We start from the raw sequence: 21,723 nt of genomic DNA, 5'->3' as shown, positions 1-21,723 counted from the left end.
AACTCAGTAATACGTTCAAACATGCTTAAATTTAACTGGACCATTGCAATAATTAAAATGTAGAATGGTAGAGAAAACGTTGAACAATAAATAGCTGGTCATAATTACTGATAGTTATTTTCTCTCAACCTAGATTAAAAACTTACTTTTTCTCTTTTAAAGGTTTTATGCAATTGCATACTGTTAATTTTTATAGTAAAAAATAGAAAACAGATTAAACAAACGTTTTTCTTCCAGCATTCTAATACAGTGAGGTACAGAAATGCACAAAGGGAAGACAGTGAAATAAAAATGATCCAAGAAAAGAAAGAACAAGCAGAAATGAAAAGGTATTTTAAATGTAATTTTTATGTATGTATATAGGACCAATCTGAACCCCAGTTAGGTAATGATTACTTAGTGAATTTGAACTGGTTATTCCATTGATAGATTGATTACATCTGCACAAATTGCTAATGGGTGGAAGCAAGCATATTTTCTTTGTAGATAATATGCTTAAATCTCAAAGGCCAGCATCATTTAAAAAGGGGCATTCTTTGCTGGACATACATCTTGCAATCATAACACCTAGTGGTATACTTAAGCTATTATCATCCAGGGTTCAAACTTCTTTATGGAAAGAGGTTAGGATAGTACTTAGCCACAGAAAATCCTAAAAATTACCTGGATGTTTGTTGGTCAGGATTCAGGGCTGGTTACAGGTTGGAAATTGCATTGATCATTCCAAGAGATGGTGGAATCGCAGTGGGGGAGTGCAACTTGCTTGACTCTTACTGAATCTCCCAACAGCCTTTAGTTCAATTGATTATGGTATCCTTCTGAACCTTGAAAGTTGCCTATGAGAAACACTGTCTTACTCTGTTCTCCTCCTTGAAGACTGCTTTTAGTCAGTGATTGGGGAATAGGTCAACTTTACAAGAACTCCAAAGTAGAGAGCTATGTGGAAGTAACCATCCTTTTCCTCCCTAAAGCTTAAGGTGTACATCAGGAGTCCCCAACCCCCAGACCATGGACCACTACTGGGCTGCTGGCCTTTGGGAACCGAACCACCAAAGCAGTGGGCAAGCACACAAGGCTTCATTTGTGCATGCACAGGATTTAGATTATGCACATGAAACATTCTCCCACTGTCAAAACCACCTCAGCTGCCAGTCTGCACAATCCAAAAGTTGGGAACCCTTGGTCTACATGAAGTCACTATTTGGAAAGGTTATGTGTCAACAGTGGGTGGAGATATCACTAATATCTGAATGATACTCAGTTGTATAATCTCCATCTCAAGGAAGAAGATGGTTGTTGGTGGTTTTGATTTTGAACTGGTAGCTGAAAAGCTATGCGAATCTGGGGGGAAGAAACAGCAAGCATATAGTTAAATAAAACAAGGATTTGCTTGATTTTTTTTCTATATTATACCTGCTTTTCCAGTACTTTTCCAATGTGCCTCACAAGTGTTAGTTGACTGATTATGTACCATCAGGTTAGTATCAAATTTAGTAACCACGTTGCTGGATTGTCCTCAAAACAAACCTGGTCCTTTGCATCTTCCAATAGTGCACCCATAACCACTATAATGGAGTCCTTGGGGCTCTCTGAGCTTCATTGTTTACTTGCAGACGTTTCATTACCCAACTAGGCAACATCATCAGTGTGATTGTTTCCCTACTGTCAAGCAACAAACAAGTTCTAGTTTAAGAGATTCTTAGAACTCTTGTTCAAGATCTCTCAAGAAAGAACCATTTCTTGTTCAAGAGCACTTTCTACTATTGCTCCACGTAGGTGGTCCTTCAAGATGGCCCTTTCACTGAGAAGCAGCTACAGCTTCTCAACAATTCTGTGAACTTTTCACATAGAAAGGGAACGTAGGCATTGAAATCTTGTAGGTTTGCCCTCTGGGTCTTTGCATATAGAGCTCTTTGCATCTGTTTAGTTCTCAGCTACTTGATAATAACCAGTGAATAATCATTGTAGCTGACCAGAGGCTTTCTGAAGCCCACATTTAACACTGTCTCAATTATACTATACTGTGATATTGCTGCTATCCTAAAGAAATTAGAAAAAATGTATATATTGATTGCTGACTCTGTAATCCTGTTGTTCTTGAAAGAAAAGTTCAGGAAGAAGAGTTGCGGGAGAATCACCCCTATTTTGACAAGCCTCTTTTCATAGTCGGTCGGGAACACAGATTTAGGAATTTCTGCCGAGTTGTAGTTAGAGCTCGCTTTAATGCGTAAGTATATGTGTAGCTTATGATTTGATTCACTTATTTTGATTCACTATATTCTGTTATTAAAATCCAGTAGCAAATCAGAGGCATTTTAATATATCCAGCAATTACATATTTTGCAAATTTTTCTTGGTTTTATTATTTGTTTTATTCTTTCAAACAGAAACTGGAAGATCTGTGTACACTGCTTTTGTTACATCGTCATCTTTTTCTTCTTTTAACAACCCCATATCCCTTGCGGGATGGAGTCTGGGCAACTGAATGGAGCTAGCAGAGTGTTAACTGGCCGGATACCCTTCCTGTTGCCAATACAGAGTTTTGTTCAGCAGATATATTCTCATTGTGCCCAGAGAGAGAAATATCTGCCTCTACCTAGGATCAAACTCACAGCTTCCTGATTGTGAGGCAAGAGCTCCACCTCTAGGCCAGTGCACCACTCCTAGTGCATAAAGTGACAAAATAATGTTATTGTTGTTTTCCAAAACTTGCAAATGAATTCAGGGATGTGAATGTCACGATGCCTTCTATGCAGGTTGTCCTTGACACCCATTTGAATATTGTGCAAGATTTCAAATGTTGCCGCTGATACTTTACAGTTCTCCCAAACCTTCCAGTCAGTCAGCAGTATGCCTGGATGCCAAAGCCCTCCCTGATAAATTCCTGAAGGAGGAAACTGCATGTGCTCAGCTAAAACAAATATTATTTTGGGGATAATCAAGACAACCTAAACAGAAGTGGTATGGTGCAAACCCAGAGTCATGCGAACTTTGGAACTGCGAGAGAATACCTGCTGCCATCCTGTTCTCTCCAGGGGGACTGGAACATCGATTCCCAGAGATCCAAAACAATATATTGGACGGCACCATTTGAACTAAAAGTATAAAATACAATATAAATTGTCTTGATATTTCAGAAGATTCAGAAATATCACAAATTCACATATCCATTACTGGATAGCCAATATAGCTGTTAATTAAAGAGATAAAATTTGTCCTTATATATTCTCAGTGCCTAATAGTCACCTTGTTTTAAAATTAAGTCTAAATCTAAACTATATCTTTATTTTTTATTTATTTATTTATTTTTGTCAATTGCTCACAAGATAATAGGTATAAGTAAAAACATAGTTATGAATACATAGATACATATAAGAAAAATAAAAAAAATAAACGAAACAATAGGACAGGGACAGTAGGCACGTTGGTGTGCTTATGCATGCCCCCTACAGACCTTTTAGGAAAAGGGTGAGATCAATAGTAGACAGTCTAAGGTTAAAGTTTTTTGGGTTTGGGGAAGAACCCACCGAGTCAGGTAGAGTATTCAAGATATTGACCACTCTGTTGCTGAAGTCGTATTTCCCGCAATTAAGTTTGGTGCGATTAACCTTGAGTTTGTATCTATTGTTTGCTCTTGTATTGTTATGGTTGAAGTTGAAGTATTTATTGACAGGTAGGACATTGCAATGTATGATTTTATATACTATACTTAGATTGGACCAAAGGCAGTGTAGTTCTGGGTTTTCTAGGTCTAGAATTTCGAGTCTGGTGGCATAAGGTATTCTGCAATGAGTCTGGAGGAGTGGAGAATTCTTCTTGTGAAATATTTCTGGACTTTCTCAACTGTGTTAATATCAGATACATAATGTGGGTTCCAGACTGATGAGTTATATTCCAGTATTGGTCTAGCAAATGTTTTGTATACTCTAGTTATTAGTGTAATATTACCAGAGAAAAAGCTATGTAAGATTAAGTTAACAACTCTTAACGCCTTTTTGGCTATGTAGTTACAGTGGGCTCTAGCACTTAGGTCATTTGAGATGAGTACTCCAAGATCCCTGACAGAGTTTGGATCGTCAACAAGGTCTTGACTATTCAGCCTGTATTTTATTTTCTGATATATATTTTTTTTGCCAATATGTAGGACAGAGGATTTATTTGTTGAGATTTGAAGTTGCCATTTGTTTGACCATTCTGATACATAGTCAAGGTCTTTTTGAAGGGTACCAGTATTGTCTGTGGTGTTGAATAGTTTTACATCATCAGCAGTTGCTCTTGATATGATCACAGAGGTCATTTATGTAAAGTATGAAGAGAGTTGGTCCTAAAATACTGCCTTGGGGGACCACTATTGACAGGTACAGAATTTGATAGGACGCTCCCAATTTTGACCATTTGTTGTCTGTTTGACAGGAATGCTTCTATCCAGTTATGCAGGTGTCCAGAGATACTGTAAGATTTTAGTTTTAGGAGTAGTTTGTCATGTACCACTGAATCAAAGACTTTACGGAAGTCTATGTAGATTGTGTCTGTTGCTTTGCCCTCATCAAGTTGTGTAGTCCATATGTTTTTGCAGATTACATGATCGTTTTTTCCTGAAACCAAATTGTTTACTAGAGAGTAGGTTTGTTTCATATTATCGTATTAACATTAGATTTAAGAAACTGGTATGACATTTTAGCAAATTTCTGTGACTTGTGGGATCATAAATGAAAATGTTCAATCCCCCCAATAGGTATAAATTTGTAATGTTGTTTATTTAAAAAATTACTCTTTATTTCAGATGCAGATTGTCTTGTATATTTGTAATACAGCTTTGTATAATAAAAATTGAACGACATTAAACATTTTTTTCTCTGTTACAGCTCTAAAACAGATCCTGTTACTGGAGCAGTTAAAAATACAAAGTATCATCAACTTTAGTAAGCAAAAATGAATTTATGCATTTTATATTGATGTACACTTTTTTTGCAAACATATTTCCCTGGAAAATGTTTTCTTAGAGTAATTATTTCTAAGATGTCAACATTGTGAAAGATTCTCCATTTTCACTAGTCTAGTTTATGTTTGACTGATATTTATAATTTCTGGAGTGTCATTGCCACTTAGTTTGTTCCATTTTATTTTGCAGTGATTTGCTGGGATTGGTTACTTATCTAGACTGGGTAATGATCATTGTCACCATATGTTCCTGTATTTCAATGATGTTTGAATCCCCTTTTCGAAGAGTAATGCATGCACCTACTTTACAGGTAATTTTCTGAAAATAATTGGTTTGGATATAGTATTTTGGAAACCTTACTGTTATTCTGTCAGTGTTTTTTCTTTGTTTTTCAGATTGCAGAATATGTTTTTGTAATATTTATGAGTATTGAACTTAACTTGAAGATTATGGCTGATGGATTGTTTTTTACACCAACGGCAGTCATCAGAGATTTTGGAGGTGTCATGGATATTTTTATATACCTTGTAAGTTTTGTTTGTTCTTAAGGTTAATTCAAAGCAGTAAAAGTAGAACCTATGATAAGAGTTAAAAATAATTTGTATCCATATTGACATCAATTTCATACAAAGTTCTGAGTACCTTCAACTGAATATTGATAATAAATAAACAATTAGACTTAACATATTTGCAAAAATATACTTCCTGGAGACTATGGATATGTAAAATAAACGAAGAAGTTCCATTGTTTTATTAGTATGTTATTTTCATCATGATACTAAAGGTTTTATTTTGCAAGTGCCAGATCTCCTTCATAGACTTCTTTCTGAGTGCGAAGGGCACAGGAACAGCATTGATGCCACCATAACATCTTGGCTGTATTCTGTATTTTCTTTCCACAGCTTCCATCTATTTTCATATGGAGGGGGGGGAATAAAAAAATGGAATTGTGAATTGAAAATATTAATCTGCACATACTCTTATCATTCTCAAACACTGTATTATTCCACTAAAGGAGAGGGAGCGGAGGACATTGTTTAGTAGTATGTTTTTGCTGTTGTACGTTTCTCTCATAATATTCTTACTCTCGGGGCGTTTTATTCCCTTTTCTTGGGTAATTATGTTCTTGTCCATGGATGTATATTTTTACATTAGTAAACTAGATTGTAATAACTAAATCTCTGTGTCCTCTCTTCCTCAATTTAATGCCAGATTTGTAAAATGTCTTTTTCATTGATTTCTTTGGTTTAAAGATTTATGCTGCTCAATGCCCATATTACTCTTAAAAGGTAAAATAAATAATATAAAAATTACAACATTTTTTGAAATAAAGGCTAGGATCATCTGTTCCTAAAAGCTTGTAAAGATAGGGCTTGCATCAATGACAATGCAGCTTGTTCACCATTGATGTTCCTTGCAGCAATTCAGCCTTGCAATTATCACCGTATAAATTCCAGATTTCTTTTCTATAGATCAGGATAAAGTTGATAAAGGAATCATTTTTAATGTGCAAAATCCATATGGCTCCTTCAACTGAACGAAAAAAATATAAGTACAAAAAATGGAAAGAGGGACAAATATCTAAAGCAGAAAACCAGCAAATAGCCTAAACTTGCAAATATGAAGTTAAGTAAGCTAAGGCTCATAACAAAGTAAGACTTGCAACAAATGTCAAAAACAAATTTTAAAAGTTTCTTTCAACACATAAAATACAAGACAAAGAAACAATTGCCCCACATATGGGAGAAGATAGCAAGGAAGTAATGGGCAGTAGAGAGAAAGCAGAGCTGCTTAATTCATTATTTGCATCTTCTTCATGCAAAAAGAAAATACAAACCAACCTTACAAACAAAACAAAACCTTAAAAGACAGGCTAGGAATGCAAATTAAAATATGCAAAAATAAGATAAGAGAACACCTGTCTGTTCTAGAGGGATTCTATTCACTGGGTCCTGATGAATTACATCCCAGAGTTCTGGAAGAACCAGCAGATGTGATTTCAGAACATTTGAATCATATCTTTTAAAGTTCTTGGAGCATTTGAGGACTGGAAAAGAGCTTATGTGGTCCCAATCTTCAAAAAAGATGGGGGAAAGATTCAGGAAATTACAGACCAATCAGCTTAACCACAATATCTGAAAAAATAATCAAGCAACAAATCGGCAAACACCTAGAAGCAAGTAAACCCTAACCAATAGCCAACATGGGTTCATCAAAAATAGATGATGCCAAACAAATCTTATTTCTAAGCTTGCTTGTTTTCTGCAGACATTTCATTACCCTAACTAGGTAACATCATCAGTGCTAGTAAGGAGTGCTGTTTGCTGTCAGTTTATACTTTGGTGTCCTGCCTGTAGGTGGGGGCAGTCTTAGATATTCTTTGGTTGGGCTGTTTACTGATGGCTCTTGGGCAGTTTCTTGATTGGGGTATTGCTTACTTGATTGTTGGTCTAAAGTTAAACTTGGTGTTAATCTATGCTGATTGGAATACTGATTACTGGTGGAGAAGTGCTGGAGTCTTTTTCTCTTTTGGGCTGGTTGATTGTCTTTGGATATTGGGAAACCTCTGCTTGCCTTTCTTGGAGCTATCTTGAAGGATCTACCAATATCCAAAGCATCGAATTGCACCCAGTGAGTAGATGAGTTGCCATTACAAAGCAGCATGTCCAGTTGGCAACTCATTCAAGTGCCACAACAGCATACCACGATCAAAAATGTCACAAACTGCTATGAGTGAGTATATTCTAGGAAAATAAACTTACTTGCAATCCTCCATCTTTCTCTCTCCAATGTAAATGACGCATCAGGATTTCTAATTTCCACTTGTGACTGTATGACTGTAACTTTGTTGCTTGTATCCTTTCAAGTTATATTGACTGTTTGTTAGTATGATTTGATTGCCTATTTGTACCCCATGACTGTCATTAAGCGTTGTACCTTATGATTCTTGATGAATGAATCTTTTCTTTTTATGTACACTGAGAGCATATGCACCAAGACATATTCCTTGTGTGTCCAATCACACTTGGCCAATTATTCATTCATTCATTGAGGCTGTTTTTCTGCTAAATTTAGATCTGAAACAGACCAAGACAATCCATTTGATCCAAGAGTTCTAATGTCATTTCTTTCATGCTTTATAGTCTTGCATTATTTGAATTGGCTTTGATTGTTTTTTTCAAATTGGAAGGACTACATAAATATTTTAAATAAAACAAAATACAATGCATGCATATATTATTAAATAAGGCATGTTGTGTTAAATGACTTGCTTATTCAAAGAGTAGCCAACTCTGAATTCAATATAATCCTCCAGAAAAAGTAAAACAGAAGGAAATACAGCATACACAATAATTTTGTGCCTCTCTCCTTTAGAATCAGTAATTTTAATAGTCTCATATATTAATATATAATACATACTGTATATTCGTACATATTTTAATCCTTATATCCTTTGCTAAGAATAGGTTTTATTCAAGTCTTAATGAAATAAATTGGATCAGTTCCTATACAGGTAGTCCTCGATATACAACAGTCCATTTAGCGACTGTTCAAAGTTACAACAGCACTGAAAAAAGTGACTTATGACCGTTTTTCACAGTTACAACCTTTCCAACATCCCCATGATTATGTGATCAAAATTCAGGCGCTTGGCAACTGGTTCATACTTATGACCGTTGCTGTGTCCCAGGTCATATGATCCCCTTTTGCGACCATCTGACAAGCAAAGTCAATGGGGGAATCCAGTTTCACTTAACAACCAGGTAACCAACTTATCAACTGCAGTGATTCACTTAACAACTGAGGCGAGGAAAGTCGTAAAATGGGGCAAAATTCACTTAACAAACGTCTCATTTAACAACAGAAATGTTGGGCTCCTTTTGTGGTCGTAACGTATGTATGTACGAAGCACATTTTAAAACTCACATTACATTCCAGGTCCTTTTCCCCCCTTTCCAAAGGTAAGCCTGATATTTCTCTGCTGGATGCCCCAAAATGTTCCTGCTAAATCAGGAGCTCAGCTGCTAATGGTTCTACGGTGTCTTCGGCCCCTTCGGATTTTTAAACTGGTGCCTCAGATGAGAAAAGTTGTTCGGGAACTATTTAGCGGCTTCAAAGAAATCTTTCTAGTGAGTATTATGTATGGTTTCTCTTTCCAAATATATTTTTGTCCAAGCGTTTGCAGCGTGACAACTATTGTGAGACAACAACCCAGGAGCAAAACACAGCACACAGAGGCTCAGACATTTAACAGTGGTTTATATGCAAGACATATGAAAAGAAGGACGAGAAAACATGGAAAAGAAATCACTCAGCTGCCATCCTAAACACACAGTTATAGTAACCAGTTCTCCTTCCTTACAGTTTTGTAATGGAAGCCATCGCGTAGCGATTATTGTTCTAAAAATGTAAGAAAAAAATACAGGTGCACTGGAGAAGGTTTGACTCCTTTTCATGTTTTTTTTGTTTTTCAGGTTTCAATCCTTTTATTGACATTAATGCTTGTTTTTGCAAGCTTTGGAGTTCAACTTTTTGCTGGGAAATTGGCTAAGTGCAATGATCCTCATATAATTGCAAGAGTAAGAGTAACTTTTATGTACTTAGATAAATTCCTCTTTCTTCTTTTGCACGTTTTCATCAACTGATGAGGCTTAATTTATGGTGATATTATGTAGAAACCCCCCAAAAGACATAGAAGTGAAAGTATATGTTCTATTAAGTCAAGTCACTTATATCTGTTTCATTTGTTTGAAAGTATTTCTGAATTTGTTGTCCTCTCATGGTAAACTCCAATAATTGTACCTTCCCCAGCATGTAAGAATTGAAGCATTGAGAGGGAACAGTTTAGCTGAAAGAGTTCCAGAGTCCAGATTTATTCTTCCAAACCTCCAAGCAGGTGACTGGTACTGTAAATCTGTTGTTACTCACAATACTGGTCTCAGTCAAAGAAAATATTGCTAAAAGTCTGGCAAAGATTTTCTCACCATAAGTTCTGTCTTCTTCGTGCACAGATTAGCTTCTCTGCGTTCCTGAACATAACTGGCAGGTTCCCTAAACTGAGGCATAACGCTTATCTGTTTACAGTGTGTTTTTGTGATATATTAAAATTTTGGTTTCTATACCAAATGTGATGTTATATTTCTGACAGGAAGATTGTCATGGTATATTCCGAATAAATGTAAGTGTTTCCAAAAATCTGAATTTGAAGCTAAGACCTGGTGAAAAAAAGCCTGGATTTTGGGTGCCTCGAGTCTGGTAAGTAATGTGTTTTTGGCCTTAAATATAGATTTATTGTTAGAGTTGATTAATAGAATTACTCCAGTAGATTAATCCAATGGAATGATAATTTCCAATCCCAAATCTTTAAATTCAATAACCATATTGGAATGTGCTTTTCATCCACTGGTGGGATTCAAAAAATTTTACTACCGGTTCTGTGGGCGTAGCTTGGTGGGCATGGTGTGGCTTGGTGGGTGTGGCAGGGAAAGGATACTACAAAATCTCCATTCCCTCCCCACCCCACTAACCTGCATTCCAGCTCCGTTCTCCTGTGCAGGGCAACAAAATAAGACCCAGCCAATCAACTGGGACTCGGAAGGCAGAGAATAAATGGGGGTGGGGCCAGTCAGAGATGGTATTTGTCGGTTCTCCGAACTACTCAAAATTTCCGATTTCTCCAGAACTGGTCAGAACCTGCTGAATACCACTTCTGCTTTCATCCAAAAGACAATATACCTAGATATTATTATTGTAGGATAAATAACAAAAGAGAAACAGAGTAGTCACATTGGTTAATTCTGTTGAGTTGTCATTTGTCAGCTTCTTCCCATCAAACATCCCACCCACCCCCGAAAAAAGACTATTTTTTTCAAAATTATGGAGTACAGAAGATCAATGGCATGGAGGGAATTTCAGGAGAGGCTTCAACAAGAGAGTCACTTACATCAGGGAGTAACAGGTTGCTAACCTGGCAATGTTTTAGGATATATTGTCAGCAAACGACATTGTTATTACTCCTCATTTCTGTGTTGTATTGCAGGGCTAATCCTCGAAACTTTAACTTTGATAATGTTGGTAATGCAATGCTGGCATTATTTGAAGTCCTGTCATTAAAGGGGTGGGTAGAAGTCAGAGATGTTATCATTCATCGTGTGGGCCCTGTAAGTATATTCCTCAAATTCGTAGGACTTGTCAGATTTTTCCTGTGAATTCTTATTAATAAGAAAAATGTAATATTGATAACATTTTATGTTGCAGATTCATGGCATCTACATTCATGTTTTTGTATTCCTGGGCTGCATGATTGGACTCACCCTTTTTGTTGGAGTTGTCATTGCTAATTTCAATGAAAATAAGGTAACACTGCAGATTTTCTATTTTTCTAATCATGTCTATATTGTGTTGCTTTTAATTGTTTTTATATGTAATTAAATAATATTGTTGAGCTAACATATAGTTATGTTTATATTAAACACCAGGAATATTATTTTAATTATGAAATTATTTTTTGCATCACATGCAATATTAGTGTATACCTAAGTATTTTCAGGACTAATTTATAATAATGGGGTTAAGTATAACATTTCTGAGCCTTGCTGTAAGCATTTTTCCCCCTCTGGTTGTTTTTAACAAGTAGGCAACCTGGATTTGATTTAAGATTCTAAATTTTAAAAATGGACAAAACACACACACACACACAGGTATTAGGTAACAACCACTAAAGCAGAAGTAAAACAGAGCACTGTTTCTAGTGAAAGACTCCCTAACAATTATTCATTCCAATAATGAATATGATAAGAAATAAGCAAATATGTTTTGGTGGTAATGGTTCCTGTTTTTTTTAGGGAACAGCTCTACTAACAGTTGACCAGAGGCGATGGGAAGATCTGAAGAGCAGATTAAAGATAGCACAGCCTCTTCACCTCCCACCACGCCCAGGTATCTAGATTTTTAAAATTCAGATTCAAGAGATAATGAAATCACTAAGTGATAAGGCATACTGAACAAAAGCTTGAGTCATTATGTGCCGTCAACTTAAAATTGAGTCTTAGCAACCATATAGAAAGACCTCCGGGATGATCATTCCCAAAATGATCTTTCAAGTTTCCAGCAACACACTCATCACCATTATAACTGAGTCATTCATATTGTTGCTGGGCATCCTATTCTCTTTCCTTCCATCTTACCCATCATTAATTAAGGGAATTGGGTCTTTTACATAATAGGCCCAAATAGTGTAATTTGAGCCTTATCATTTGTGTCCAGAGTAAGAATTCTAGATCATTTCGTTCTATGATCCATTTTTGTTGACATGATATCACTGTCCCAGTATTTGAGGGGTTGTTATGAAGAAGAGGGCGGTCAACCTATTTTCCAAAGCACCTGAAGGCAGGACAAGAAGCAATGGATGAAAACTGTTAAGGAGAGAAGCAACCTAGAACTAAGGAGAAATTTTCTGACTGTGGGAACCATTAACCATTGGAACAGTTTGCCTCCAGAAATTGTGGGTGCTCTGTCACTGGAGGTTTTAAAGAAGAGATTGGACAACCATTCGTCTGAAATGGTATAGGATCTCCTGCTTAAGCAGAGGGTTAGGACTGGAGGACTTCTGAGGTTCTTCCCAAGTGTGTTATTCTGTTTTGTTTCTGTTCTGTTGCCTTTTCAAAAGGCAGCTGGCCTTCGTTTTTCCTTGAAGACATTTCACTTTTCATCCAAGAAGCTTCTTCAGTTCTGAAGAAGATTTTTGGATGAGAAATGAAATGTCTTCAAGCAAATGTCCAGTTGCCTTTTTAAAAAGCACCTTTGGGACAACCCTGACCTGAGTCACTGAGAATCTCCACAGACATTCTGTTCTATTAGTTTGTTATTCTTTCTATGATTGTGTGTATTCATCCCATTAATCCCAAAGGAAGTCTGGGATGGTATAGGACCTCCTGCCACGGACAGAAGATTGGACTAGAAGACTTCCAAGGTCCCTTCCATCCTATTATTCTATGTCCCGTGTTCTCTGATATCCTCAGGAGTCTTCTCTAACTCCAGAATTCAAAAACATCCATATTCTTTCTATCCTGCTTCTTCAAATCCAGCTTTCATTTCCATAGAATGTCATAGAGAAAACTATTGCCTGCATGCTTCAGATCCTTGAAGCTATAGACATATCACCATATCTGAATATCTTTTCCAAGGCCTTCATTACTATCCTACCAAATGGTAGTCTATAGAGTATTTCTGGACTGATAGTTATTTTACTGATAGTCAATCCTAAAAGGCAGAAATTATCTACCACTTCAGTATCTTCATTGTCAGTTTTAAGGTTGAAATTTGTATATGTTATCATTATATTCTTTGCATTTAAACCTACTTTCTGTTTTTTCATTGTGCTCCTTGACTTTCATAAACAAGAACTTGCAATCCTTTGCATTTTCAGGTATCGGTAGTTTTATCAGTATAGCTCAAATTATGCATGTGTTTTCTTTCAGTTTTAAAACTACACTCATCTTCTTCCATCCAAGCCTGCTTCAATATATATTCAGCATATAGATGGACTAAATTAGAGAATATAAAGCCTTGTCTCACTCCTTTGTCATCCTAGAGCTAGTCTGTTTTGCCATTTTCTGTCTGGACTGTGACTTCCCATCATGTGTGTGACTTGTTCATGAAGTCAACACTATTTTGAGATTCTTATTTTCCTAAGGATGTTCCACATCTTGGCATGGCCAACACAATCAAATGCTTTTTATGATCAATTAATTCTTTTCTGGGGTGTATTTTTTAATTAATTAATCCAGTATTTAACAGAAATAATGTCTCATGCGCCTCAACTTTTTCTGAAGCCTTCTTTGTAAGGCTCAAATCTGTCTACTTTGCTAACACGTGAAAGTAAGGATATTATAGTGTGTTGACTAATACGTGCTCACAACTAAAAATGTGCATTGAGGGGGCAAATTCTTAGAAGCCATTGCAAACTGTGGTCTAAATAAGCTTTTGTTTCTATTTTGTTTTTGTTTATTTCAGATAATGATGGATTCCGAGCTAAAATGTATGACATAACCCAACACCCATTTTTCAAGAGAACCATTGCAGTTCTTGTACTGGCCCAATCTGTGCTATTATCTGTTAAGGTACTTTTAAAGTGCTTTATTAACTACTTACAAACAAGTATAAACAGAAGGAAACATTGTGTTTATAATAAACAGGAAGAATTGTGGTAGAATTTTAAACAGAAAAGAAAATGAGATTTTTTTTCATAAACTTTTTTTTTCTTTTGCATAAGTGGGATGATCAAGATCCAGTAACTGGTCCATTAGCTGCAATGTCAGTAGTCTTCACCTTCATATTTGTTCTAGAGGTAATATATTTCAATATTTCTATAAATAAGTTCAAATTAGGTTTGTCTTGTATCATTTATTATACATTAGAATATTACAAGATAATATAGATACTATTTATTAATTACATTTGTAAGTCCCTTGATTCCATCATTACTATGTTAATGGATGGTGACAAAAACACTATAGAGTTAAGTTAATTAAAATCATAATGAACAGCAAAAAGAGAGGCTTTGCCAATTTCTTGTGTTCTTGTAAATGATTTAGTTTATCCTTAAGAAGTGATCAAGCATTAAATGCAAGATTCTTTTTCTGCACTAATAATTGTAACCAAACTTTAGTAAAACATATATTTTGTAACATTTTCTTGTTGGTTTTTGCTCATACATATTTAATCCAATAGTCAAATTAATTTTCAGTAATTATCCATTTGAATATTACTCAAACATAACTTTGAGGAATCATTCATGGTTATACAAAGAGAAGCTATTACATATACATTTATTTTTGCAAGGTTACAATGAAAATTATTGCCATGTCACCTGCTGGATTTTGGCAGAGCAGAAGAAATCGTTATGATCTCTTGGTGACATCATTAGGGGTCATATGGGTGATTCTCCACTTTGCCATAACTGTAAGTTTCAAGAACCACATTGTCTATTCAAAGATTGCAAGATATTTTTTCTCTTTTTGCAAATCTGCAAAATGTATAATTCACTGAGACTTGATCTTGCCTTGTTATAGTCATTCCTGAAAAGATAGTATTTTTTGTAATTTCAATTAATATTATAACTGAGTTCATTCAGGCAGCCATAAATTGTTTATCTAGAATTATTGGGATTCCGTTTTCAAAGAATTCTTCCAGGAAGTAAACACAGTTCACTAAATATTTGCATTGGGCTTAGTTGTTATTGTGGTAGCACATCTGTTTATAAACTGTACCATGTCAGACATGGAATGGAATGTTACTTAATTGAAAATTCCTTCATGCTAAAGTATTCCTATTAACATTTTTCCCTAATAGTCAAATCGGTACTATAGAGAAGTCTGTAAGTCCTATGTATATTTTATGTTAGCAATTGTAAGGAAAAAAAATACTTTGATGAAATGTATTCCTACAAAGGCTGCTTACATGATTTTAAAAGTAATGCTGAGAAATTCATGGAAGATAAATTATGACTTTAGAAATAGTGCCATTATATTTTGTATTGGTCAACTCAGTGTTGAGTGCTTTATCTAGTTCCACTTAATGATATCAAAGGTGCAGAAAAATTAGAATAAGGGCAGAGAAGATCAACGAGGATTATAGGCAGACTGAAAATTTTGATTATGTGAACGCAAAAATAACTTAAAAGGGACATATAATAGAACTTTTCAAGTATCTGAAGAGTTATCCATCAGAAGAAGGCCAAGACCTGTATTATATTATCCCACAGGAATAATTGTTTTAAATTACAAGAAAACAAATCAGTCAATTTCTATGGAACCTATATATCAGAAGCAATATTCTTTTGGATATGTATACCAGAGGATGGGAACAAAGAATGGGAGAGAGCTATTATCTTAATTTCTCTGATTTTTAGAATGGTTGTCTCCCTATTGCTCCAGATTAGGCTGAATCAGTAACTGACACATTTGGTTTTATTAGCTTAATTGTAAATCAGGGGAGTAAAGCTAGAACTACAGGCTGTAAATTAGGCAGAGGAAGACCTACAGAATAAGTATCTCTTATCTGAAGCACATAGCTATTGTTTAGAAAAACCCAAGAAGAGCAGATCTTGGTACAGACCAGTAGTCAGGCCCATTACAGTCTATAATGCCCAATCCAGAATTGTAAGCCAAAAATCAATTTCAGGAATGAAGAGCCACAGGTACAAAGTCTAGCAATGGAGAAGTGTTTCCAAAAAGAAGGATACTCTTAAATAACTGGAGTTTGAATCCTTGCCTAATTAGAGAATTAAATGTCCTTCCTTCTTAAGGAGTGCTGATTTCCGTGTCTCAAACCTCCTTAGCTTACTGCTCTCCTAAGTTCAGGAATTGACTTCTTGTACCCTGAATCAGGAGCACCTGTGCTGATTTTGAGTCATTCTGAGTGAGTCATTATTCTCAGTTGGCTGACTGCTTATTGACTCTCCAGTCACAAGCTGAGACTTTGCCACGTTCTCTTCAGCCTCAGGGTCAGAGTTTCCATTATTTTGATTGAAATAGTTCTCCTGGGATGAGAAATCTGTGGTTCAACAGATGATCTGTTGAACTGCTGGTGCCTTCATTTTCATGATTATATATATGAGGTCATATTTATGATATGAAGCTATTTCTATTTAACAAGTTCCATGTAATAACACCCGAATAATGAAATGCTGAGTATTTTTACATCAAGAACTATACACTCAGTCATTCAATATATTATATTAAAGCTGTACTGGTTGTCACAAAAGTAAATCCTGAGTAATGCTGAGTAATTAATAGTCAATCCTTAGTAACTCTTCTAACATTGGTTCTTTGTGTTTCAGAATGCCTATACATATATGATGGGAGCGTGTGTAATTGTGTTCAGGTTTTTTTCAATCTGTGGAAAGCATGTAAGTACACAGAAGGATTTCCCCCCATGTTTATAGTAATTACACATTGAGTAAGTGAGACTGCTTTATTTTACTGAACTGAGGCTTGTATTGGTTTGAACCAATACTCTGTTATAGCCTAGAAGTAAAGAATAATGAAAAAGGAACAGCTGACACAATCAGAATTAGAAATATGCAAAATTGTTTAGTTTTCATGCTGCCAACTCCATGCAGACGGAAGCTTACAACAAAAAACATCCACAGTATGAATTATATAAATGTTTGCACACCATGGTAAGAGCTTAAAAAATAAACATCAACACAAGATTTTTAAGCATCTTCAGCAATACATTAACAAAACCTTTACCAATGACATTCCGACACAAATAAATTCTAATCCACTTCACTATATTCACCTTGGAGTAATTATTTTGTTGAATTTAAAATGTTTTCAGATTAAAATGAACAGTTCCAAATTCACAAAACAATGTTCTGAATCTATGTCAATTTTGCTGGCTTGAAACCGTGCCTGGATTTGTTGCGGAGGTTCTAGGAAAGTTAGAGCATTCTTGGAACAATCCCAATGAGGTTGGAGCAGAGTCCACTTCAATTTCAGCACATTTCCCTTTTGACCCATGTCTTATACCAAGCCTTTTTTCCCCACTGATTTCCAGGTGACTTTGAAGATGCTGCTGCTGACAGTAGTTGTCAGCATGTACAAAAGCTTTTTCATCATTGTAGGAATGTTCCTACTGTTGCTTTGCTATGCTTTTGCTGGAGTAGTTTTGTTTGGAACTGTGAAATACGGAGAGAACATTAACAGGTATAATTTCTACCACTTCATCTGAAAATATTTGATACTGTGATCTTGTTTTAGAGCATCCTTGCTTTGATGGATGCCTCTGTTGTTACATTACCAGAGAGGCAGCCCTATTGATCTGTGACTGAGAGTCTCAGAAAATCCAGCATCAAATATCAAAGGAATGCTTATATGGCATGTCAAGTACATGGATCCACTCTGCAGTGACAGCTTGAGTATTTGCAGAACCTGCAAGCCAGGGGAACAACAGGGGGTTTCATTTGGCCTCTTATTATCAATAATAGCTAGACTGGGTTCAAGTTTAAGATCCAAAACAGCTCCACAGAGACACATTCAAGCAATTTTCAGGGCAGTACTGGTTAGCCTGTCAGGTGACAGAAAGGTGTATGTAACACAGCTAGTTCTGAACAATCTAAGCTATCCTGCTGCTCTAAATAATGTCGTAAACACTACCTTACTTCCAACTAGGGAGTCTCATTCAGATGCCAGACCAGTTCTTTTCTGTGCAGATTGGGGAAAATATGCCATTTTATCATTCATTTCAGGTAGCAGACTAGACTTGTATAAGCCAGGTGGGGGGAGAATTACCCAAATACCCTGAAGGATTGCTTGCATATGTTTTTAGTTGTGAAATATTGAATAATAATTTTTATTTGTTAAAAACAGACATGCCAACTTTTCATCAGCTGGTAAAGCCATCACGGTACTTTTCAGAATAGTCACTGGAGAAGACTGGAACAAGATAATGCATGATTGCATGGTAAATTGGCTGATTAAAATCATGTATCATTTTAGCCAGCAGAAGCTTTGCATCTTAAAAATACTTTACATTTTATTTTTTAAATGTTATCCTGCACCCAAATTTTCATTTATTGACTTTTGAAAATACTATAGAAATAAATGCATATGTACTTGCCAAATTTTATTAGCAAATATGTGTGCTATGTGCCCAATCAGGTTTATGCAGTTTTATTAGATTTATTAAAATGAAAAGTGACAGGTTTTCAGTTCTAGAGAATATATTAACAATTCTGTTCATTGGAATGTATTAACAATGATAAAGAATTGTTCTTTTTTGCCAGATCTTTGAAGCAGACAGTGAGAAATACTGTGAAATAATTCTTCATTTTCTTCCCCCAAATTATGACATTGCAGTGATGTGGTAATGGACTCTAGGTTATGAAGCATTTTAAGTGGGTGTTGTATAAAAAGAATAATATATTTTGCATCAAAAGAATATATCTGTTTAGGAAGAATTTATCTATTTATGAAGTTTAGCTGAATAGAACTAAAAATATAAATGCAAATATGCAGTCCAAACAATTCAAGTTGTCAATTCTTTAGGAATATTTAGTCATTATTGGAAATAGCATTTTGATTGATATGATCCATCTTCCTCTCTTGTCAGTTCAGAATAATCTTTGTCTTTGGTCATAGGGGAAAATGGTGTAGTCCTTTAGCAAAAGAAAGGAGAAAATGTGTTGTACAAGCAATACAATGATTGAGTTGCTACATTTCATGGTGACTGACATACATATAAACATACACACACAATATTTTTGATTCTGATGTTGAGAAAATGCTTGGTTGGAAGAAAAACATGAAGTTCACAATACTGTATGTGTGTGTATGAGGGAGGGGGGCATATCTACTTTTATAGCCCTGTTATAAAATATAGCTCTTTTTTTTCATGCAGGTTCAACCTCCTTTTTGTACTCCAGATAACAGAACATACTGGAAGACAGATTGTGGGAATTATGCCGGTGCTCTTATGTATTTCTGTTCATTTTATGTCATCATTGCATACATAATGTTGAATTTGCTTGTGGGTAAGTTTCAGTCATGAAATACAGCAATAAAGTTTTCATTGTGTGTTTTAATTATGTTATGGACTTGATCAAGACCAGTGGTGGGATTCAAAAATTTTTATTACCGGTTCTGTGGGCCTGGCTTGGTGGGCGTGGCAGTGGAAGGATACTGTAAAATCTCCAGTCAGAGGTGGTATTTGCCGGTTCTCCAAACTACTCAAAATTTCCGCTACCAGTTCTCCAGAACTGGTCAGAACCTGCTGAATGTCACCTCTGATCAAGACCAAGTCATACTTAAAAATAGCCATTAACACCAGTGTTTCAGTCAGTCAGAATTAACAAATACTACTGATTTAACTGGTTCTTCTCTGTGTATGATCAAACTCCCACATGCATTAATTTTATATATTTATAATTCATTGTTCAATCCTGACAACCCTCATAATTATCTGTGAAAAAAATGAAATAACAAATAATCTGATTGCAAACCATATCATAAAAACAATTAGTGTTTATTTTATTATAAATTTATGAAACAGATTACAATACATACAATAACAAACAGGAATTGTTAATGTCACAGTCTTAGACTCTCTCGTACTTTAAACAATCAATAGAAGGAATTCTTTGGTAAAAATAAATAAGTATAATCCAACAACAAATATTAACAACAGAACATAATGTTTAATAGAACATAAATAATAGAGAACCCATAGAAATATTTTTAGGAAATATTTAAATCACTGTCAAATGTATTGAAGGAAAGTTTAATTAGTTTTACCACAGAGATTATGGTAACATTTTTCTGTATGAATCTTTGTTTTTTGAGCCTGTATATTTGTGTATTTTAATTTTTTGTATTCATTAAAGTTAATATAATTTAAAAAAAAACAATTAGTGATGGTTTAATAAATGCAACAAATTGTGCCATCCAAAATAAAATCAGTAAACATCCCATAAAGCTTGCTGGATTTTCAGAAGTCTTTAAGACATAAATGACTTCTATATCTGAGATTCTGTTTCTGATCTGATGAGTCTCTGGAAACACAATGGAAGATGCTATCACACAACTGCTTACTTCACCTAAGAAGCAACTGAAGCAGAGTCTCACTTCTGGCTCTTACCATACATTGCCTAAAATACTCACACAAAAGTTTAAAGCAGTACAAGCAACTTCAAACTATGGTCTTTGAGTTTTTCATGCTGCCATCCATCTAATCCAGTGGTGGCTAACCTTTTTGGGCTCCTGTGCCAAAAATTGTGCACACACTCGCACTCGTGTGCCAGCATCCAGAAGGCAATGCGCAGCCCCCTATGCATGTGTGAGTAATCCCCACCACCCCTTACCTGCACTGTGCCTCACAGCTGACTTTTGGCCAGTTTGAGGCCTTTTTCGGCCTCCCAAAGACTTGAGGAAGGCTTCTGCAGGCTTTGTAGGCCAAAAACTAGCCCTGTTTTATCACTTCTGGTATTTTCTGAAAAACAAGAAGTGACAAAACGGGGCTATTTTTCAGCCTGCAAAGGCTGCAGAAGCCTTCCTCAAGTCTTTGGGAGATCAAGAAAGGCCTCAAACCAGACAAAAATCTGCTATGAGGCGTGTGCATGCCCAGTGAGGTAAGTTTGCCTGCAGCATGCATGCCGATACAAATGTCTGCGAATGCCACCTGTGGCGTGCATGCCATAGGTTCACCATCACAGATCTAATTTCAAACATCCTAGGTAAAAGTTTGGTTCAGATTTCTCAGAAAAAATTATTTATGAATTAAATGTGGATCAGAAAGACATAAAGGCCATTACCAGAGAGAAATTAGTGTTCTCACCAATTTTTAGCTCTAACTGTATTGACTTTCTTCAGTCCCATTCATATTTCATGGTGAGCAGATTAATTTTGAGAAAATACGACCTAGCAGAGGAAAAACAACGTATCTATGTTTGCTTTCATGTCAGATTTTTCAACATATTGTAGATTTTTTTGCTGCCTTTGTTATGCGCAAGGTTTGCAATTTCCTTTCTGTAAACACATTATATGTACAGTTGAAAAAAATAAGCGTATTATGGTTCCAGACTGCTTTGTAGCTTATTCAGCTTCAAATGAAAACAGCAGAATTTTTTTTAAATGTGGGGGTATATTATGATATTAAAATGATACATTTGTACATCAAGTGTACAAAAACTCGAAGAATCAGTTCCGCTGATTTATTGCTCATGCCTATACAAGAATCTATATAAGGTCAGCACTAAATTGGTGCTAAATAAGAGTTGA

At 35.6% G+C, this 21,723-nt stretch overlaps 1 protein-coding gene across 4 annotated transcripts in view; it reads left to right on the top strand.

The window, feature by feature from the left end:
* The window catches only part of NALCN (sodium leak channel, non-selective), a 222,852-nt gene that overhangs the window by 187,044 nt on the left and 14,085 nt on the right, over window positions 1-21,723 (top strand). For all 4 annotated transcript variants that reach the window (XM_087937920.1, XM_087937918.1, XM_026708401.2 and 1 more), the window contains 18 exons: window positions 238-329; window positions 2,105-2,227; window positions 4,866-4,922; window positions 5,132-5,252; window positions 5,338-5,469; window positions 8,905-9,072; window positions 9,418-9,522; window positions 10,092-10,198; window positions 10,983-11,103; window positions 11,201-11,299; window positions 11,788-11,881; window positions 13,958-14,064; window positions 14,217-14,291; window positions 14,786-14,905; window positions 16,785-16,853; window positions 17,507-17,655; window positions 18,319-18,412; window positions 19,349-19,481. In XM_087937920.1, coding sequence (XP_087794046.1) covers window positions 238-329; window positions 2,105-2,227; window positions 4,866-4,922; window positions 5,132-5,252; window positions 5,338-5,469; window positions 8,905-9,072; window positions 9,418-9,522; window positions 10,092-10,198; window positions 10,983-11,103; window positions 11,201-11,299; window positions 11,788-11,881; window positions 13,958-14,064; window positions 14,217-14,291; window positions 14,786-14,905; window positions 16,785-16,853; window positions 17,507-17,655; window positions 18,319-18,412; window positions 19,349-19,481 — 1,966 coding nt within the window. The remainder of the gene's footprint in view (window positions 1-237; window positions 330-2,104; window positions 2,228-4,865; window positions 4,923-5,131; window positions 5,253-5,337; window positions 5,470-8,904; window positions 9,073-9,417; window positions 9,523-10,091; window positions 10,199-10,982; window positions 11,104-11,200; window positions 11,300-11,787; window positions 11,882-13,957; window positions 14,065-14,216; window positions 14,292-14,785; window positions 14,906-16,784; window positions 16,854-17,506; window positions 17,656-18,318; window positions 18,413-19,348; window positions 19,482-21,723) is intronic.

Source organism: Pseudonaja textilis, chromosome 8 (assembly GCF_049901715.1).
Source record: "Pseudonaja textilis isolate UNSWEBS1 chromosome 8, rPseTex1.2, whole genome shotgun sequence".
Lineage (NCBI taxonomy): Eukaryota > Metazoa > Chordata > Lepidosauria > Squamata > Elapidae > Pseudonaja > Pseudonaja textilis.
Note: the sequence above shows the minus strand (reverse complement) of the source record. Positions and strands in the feature narration are given on the sequence as shown.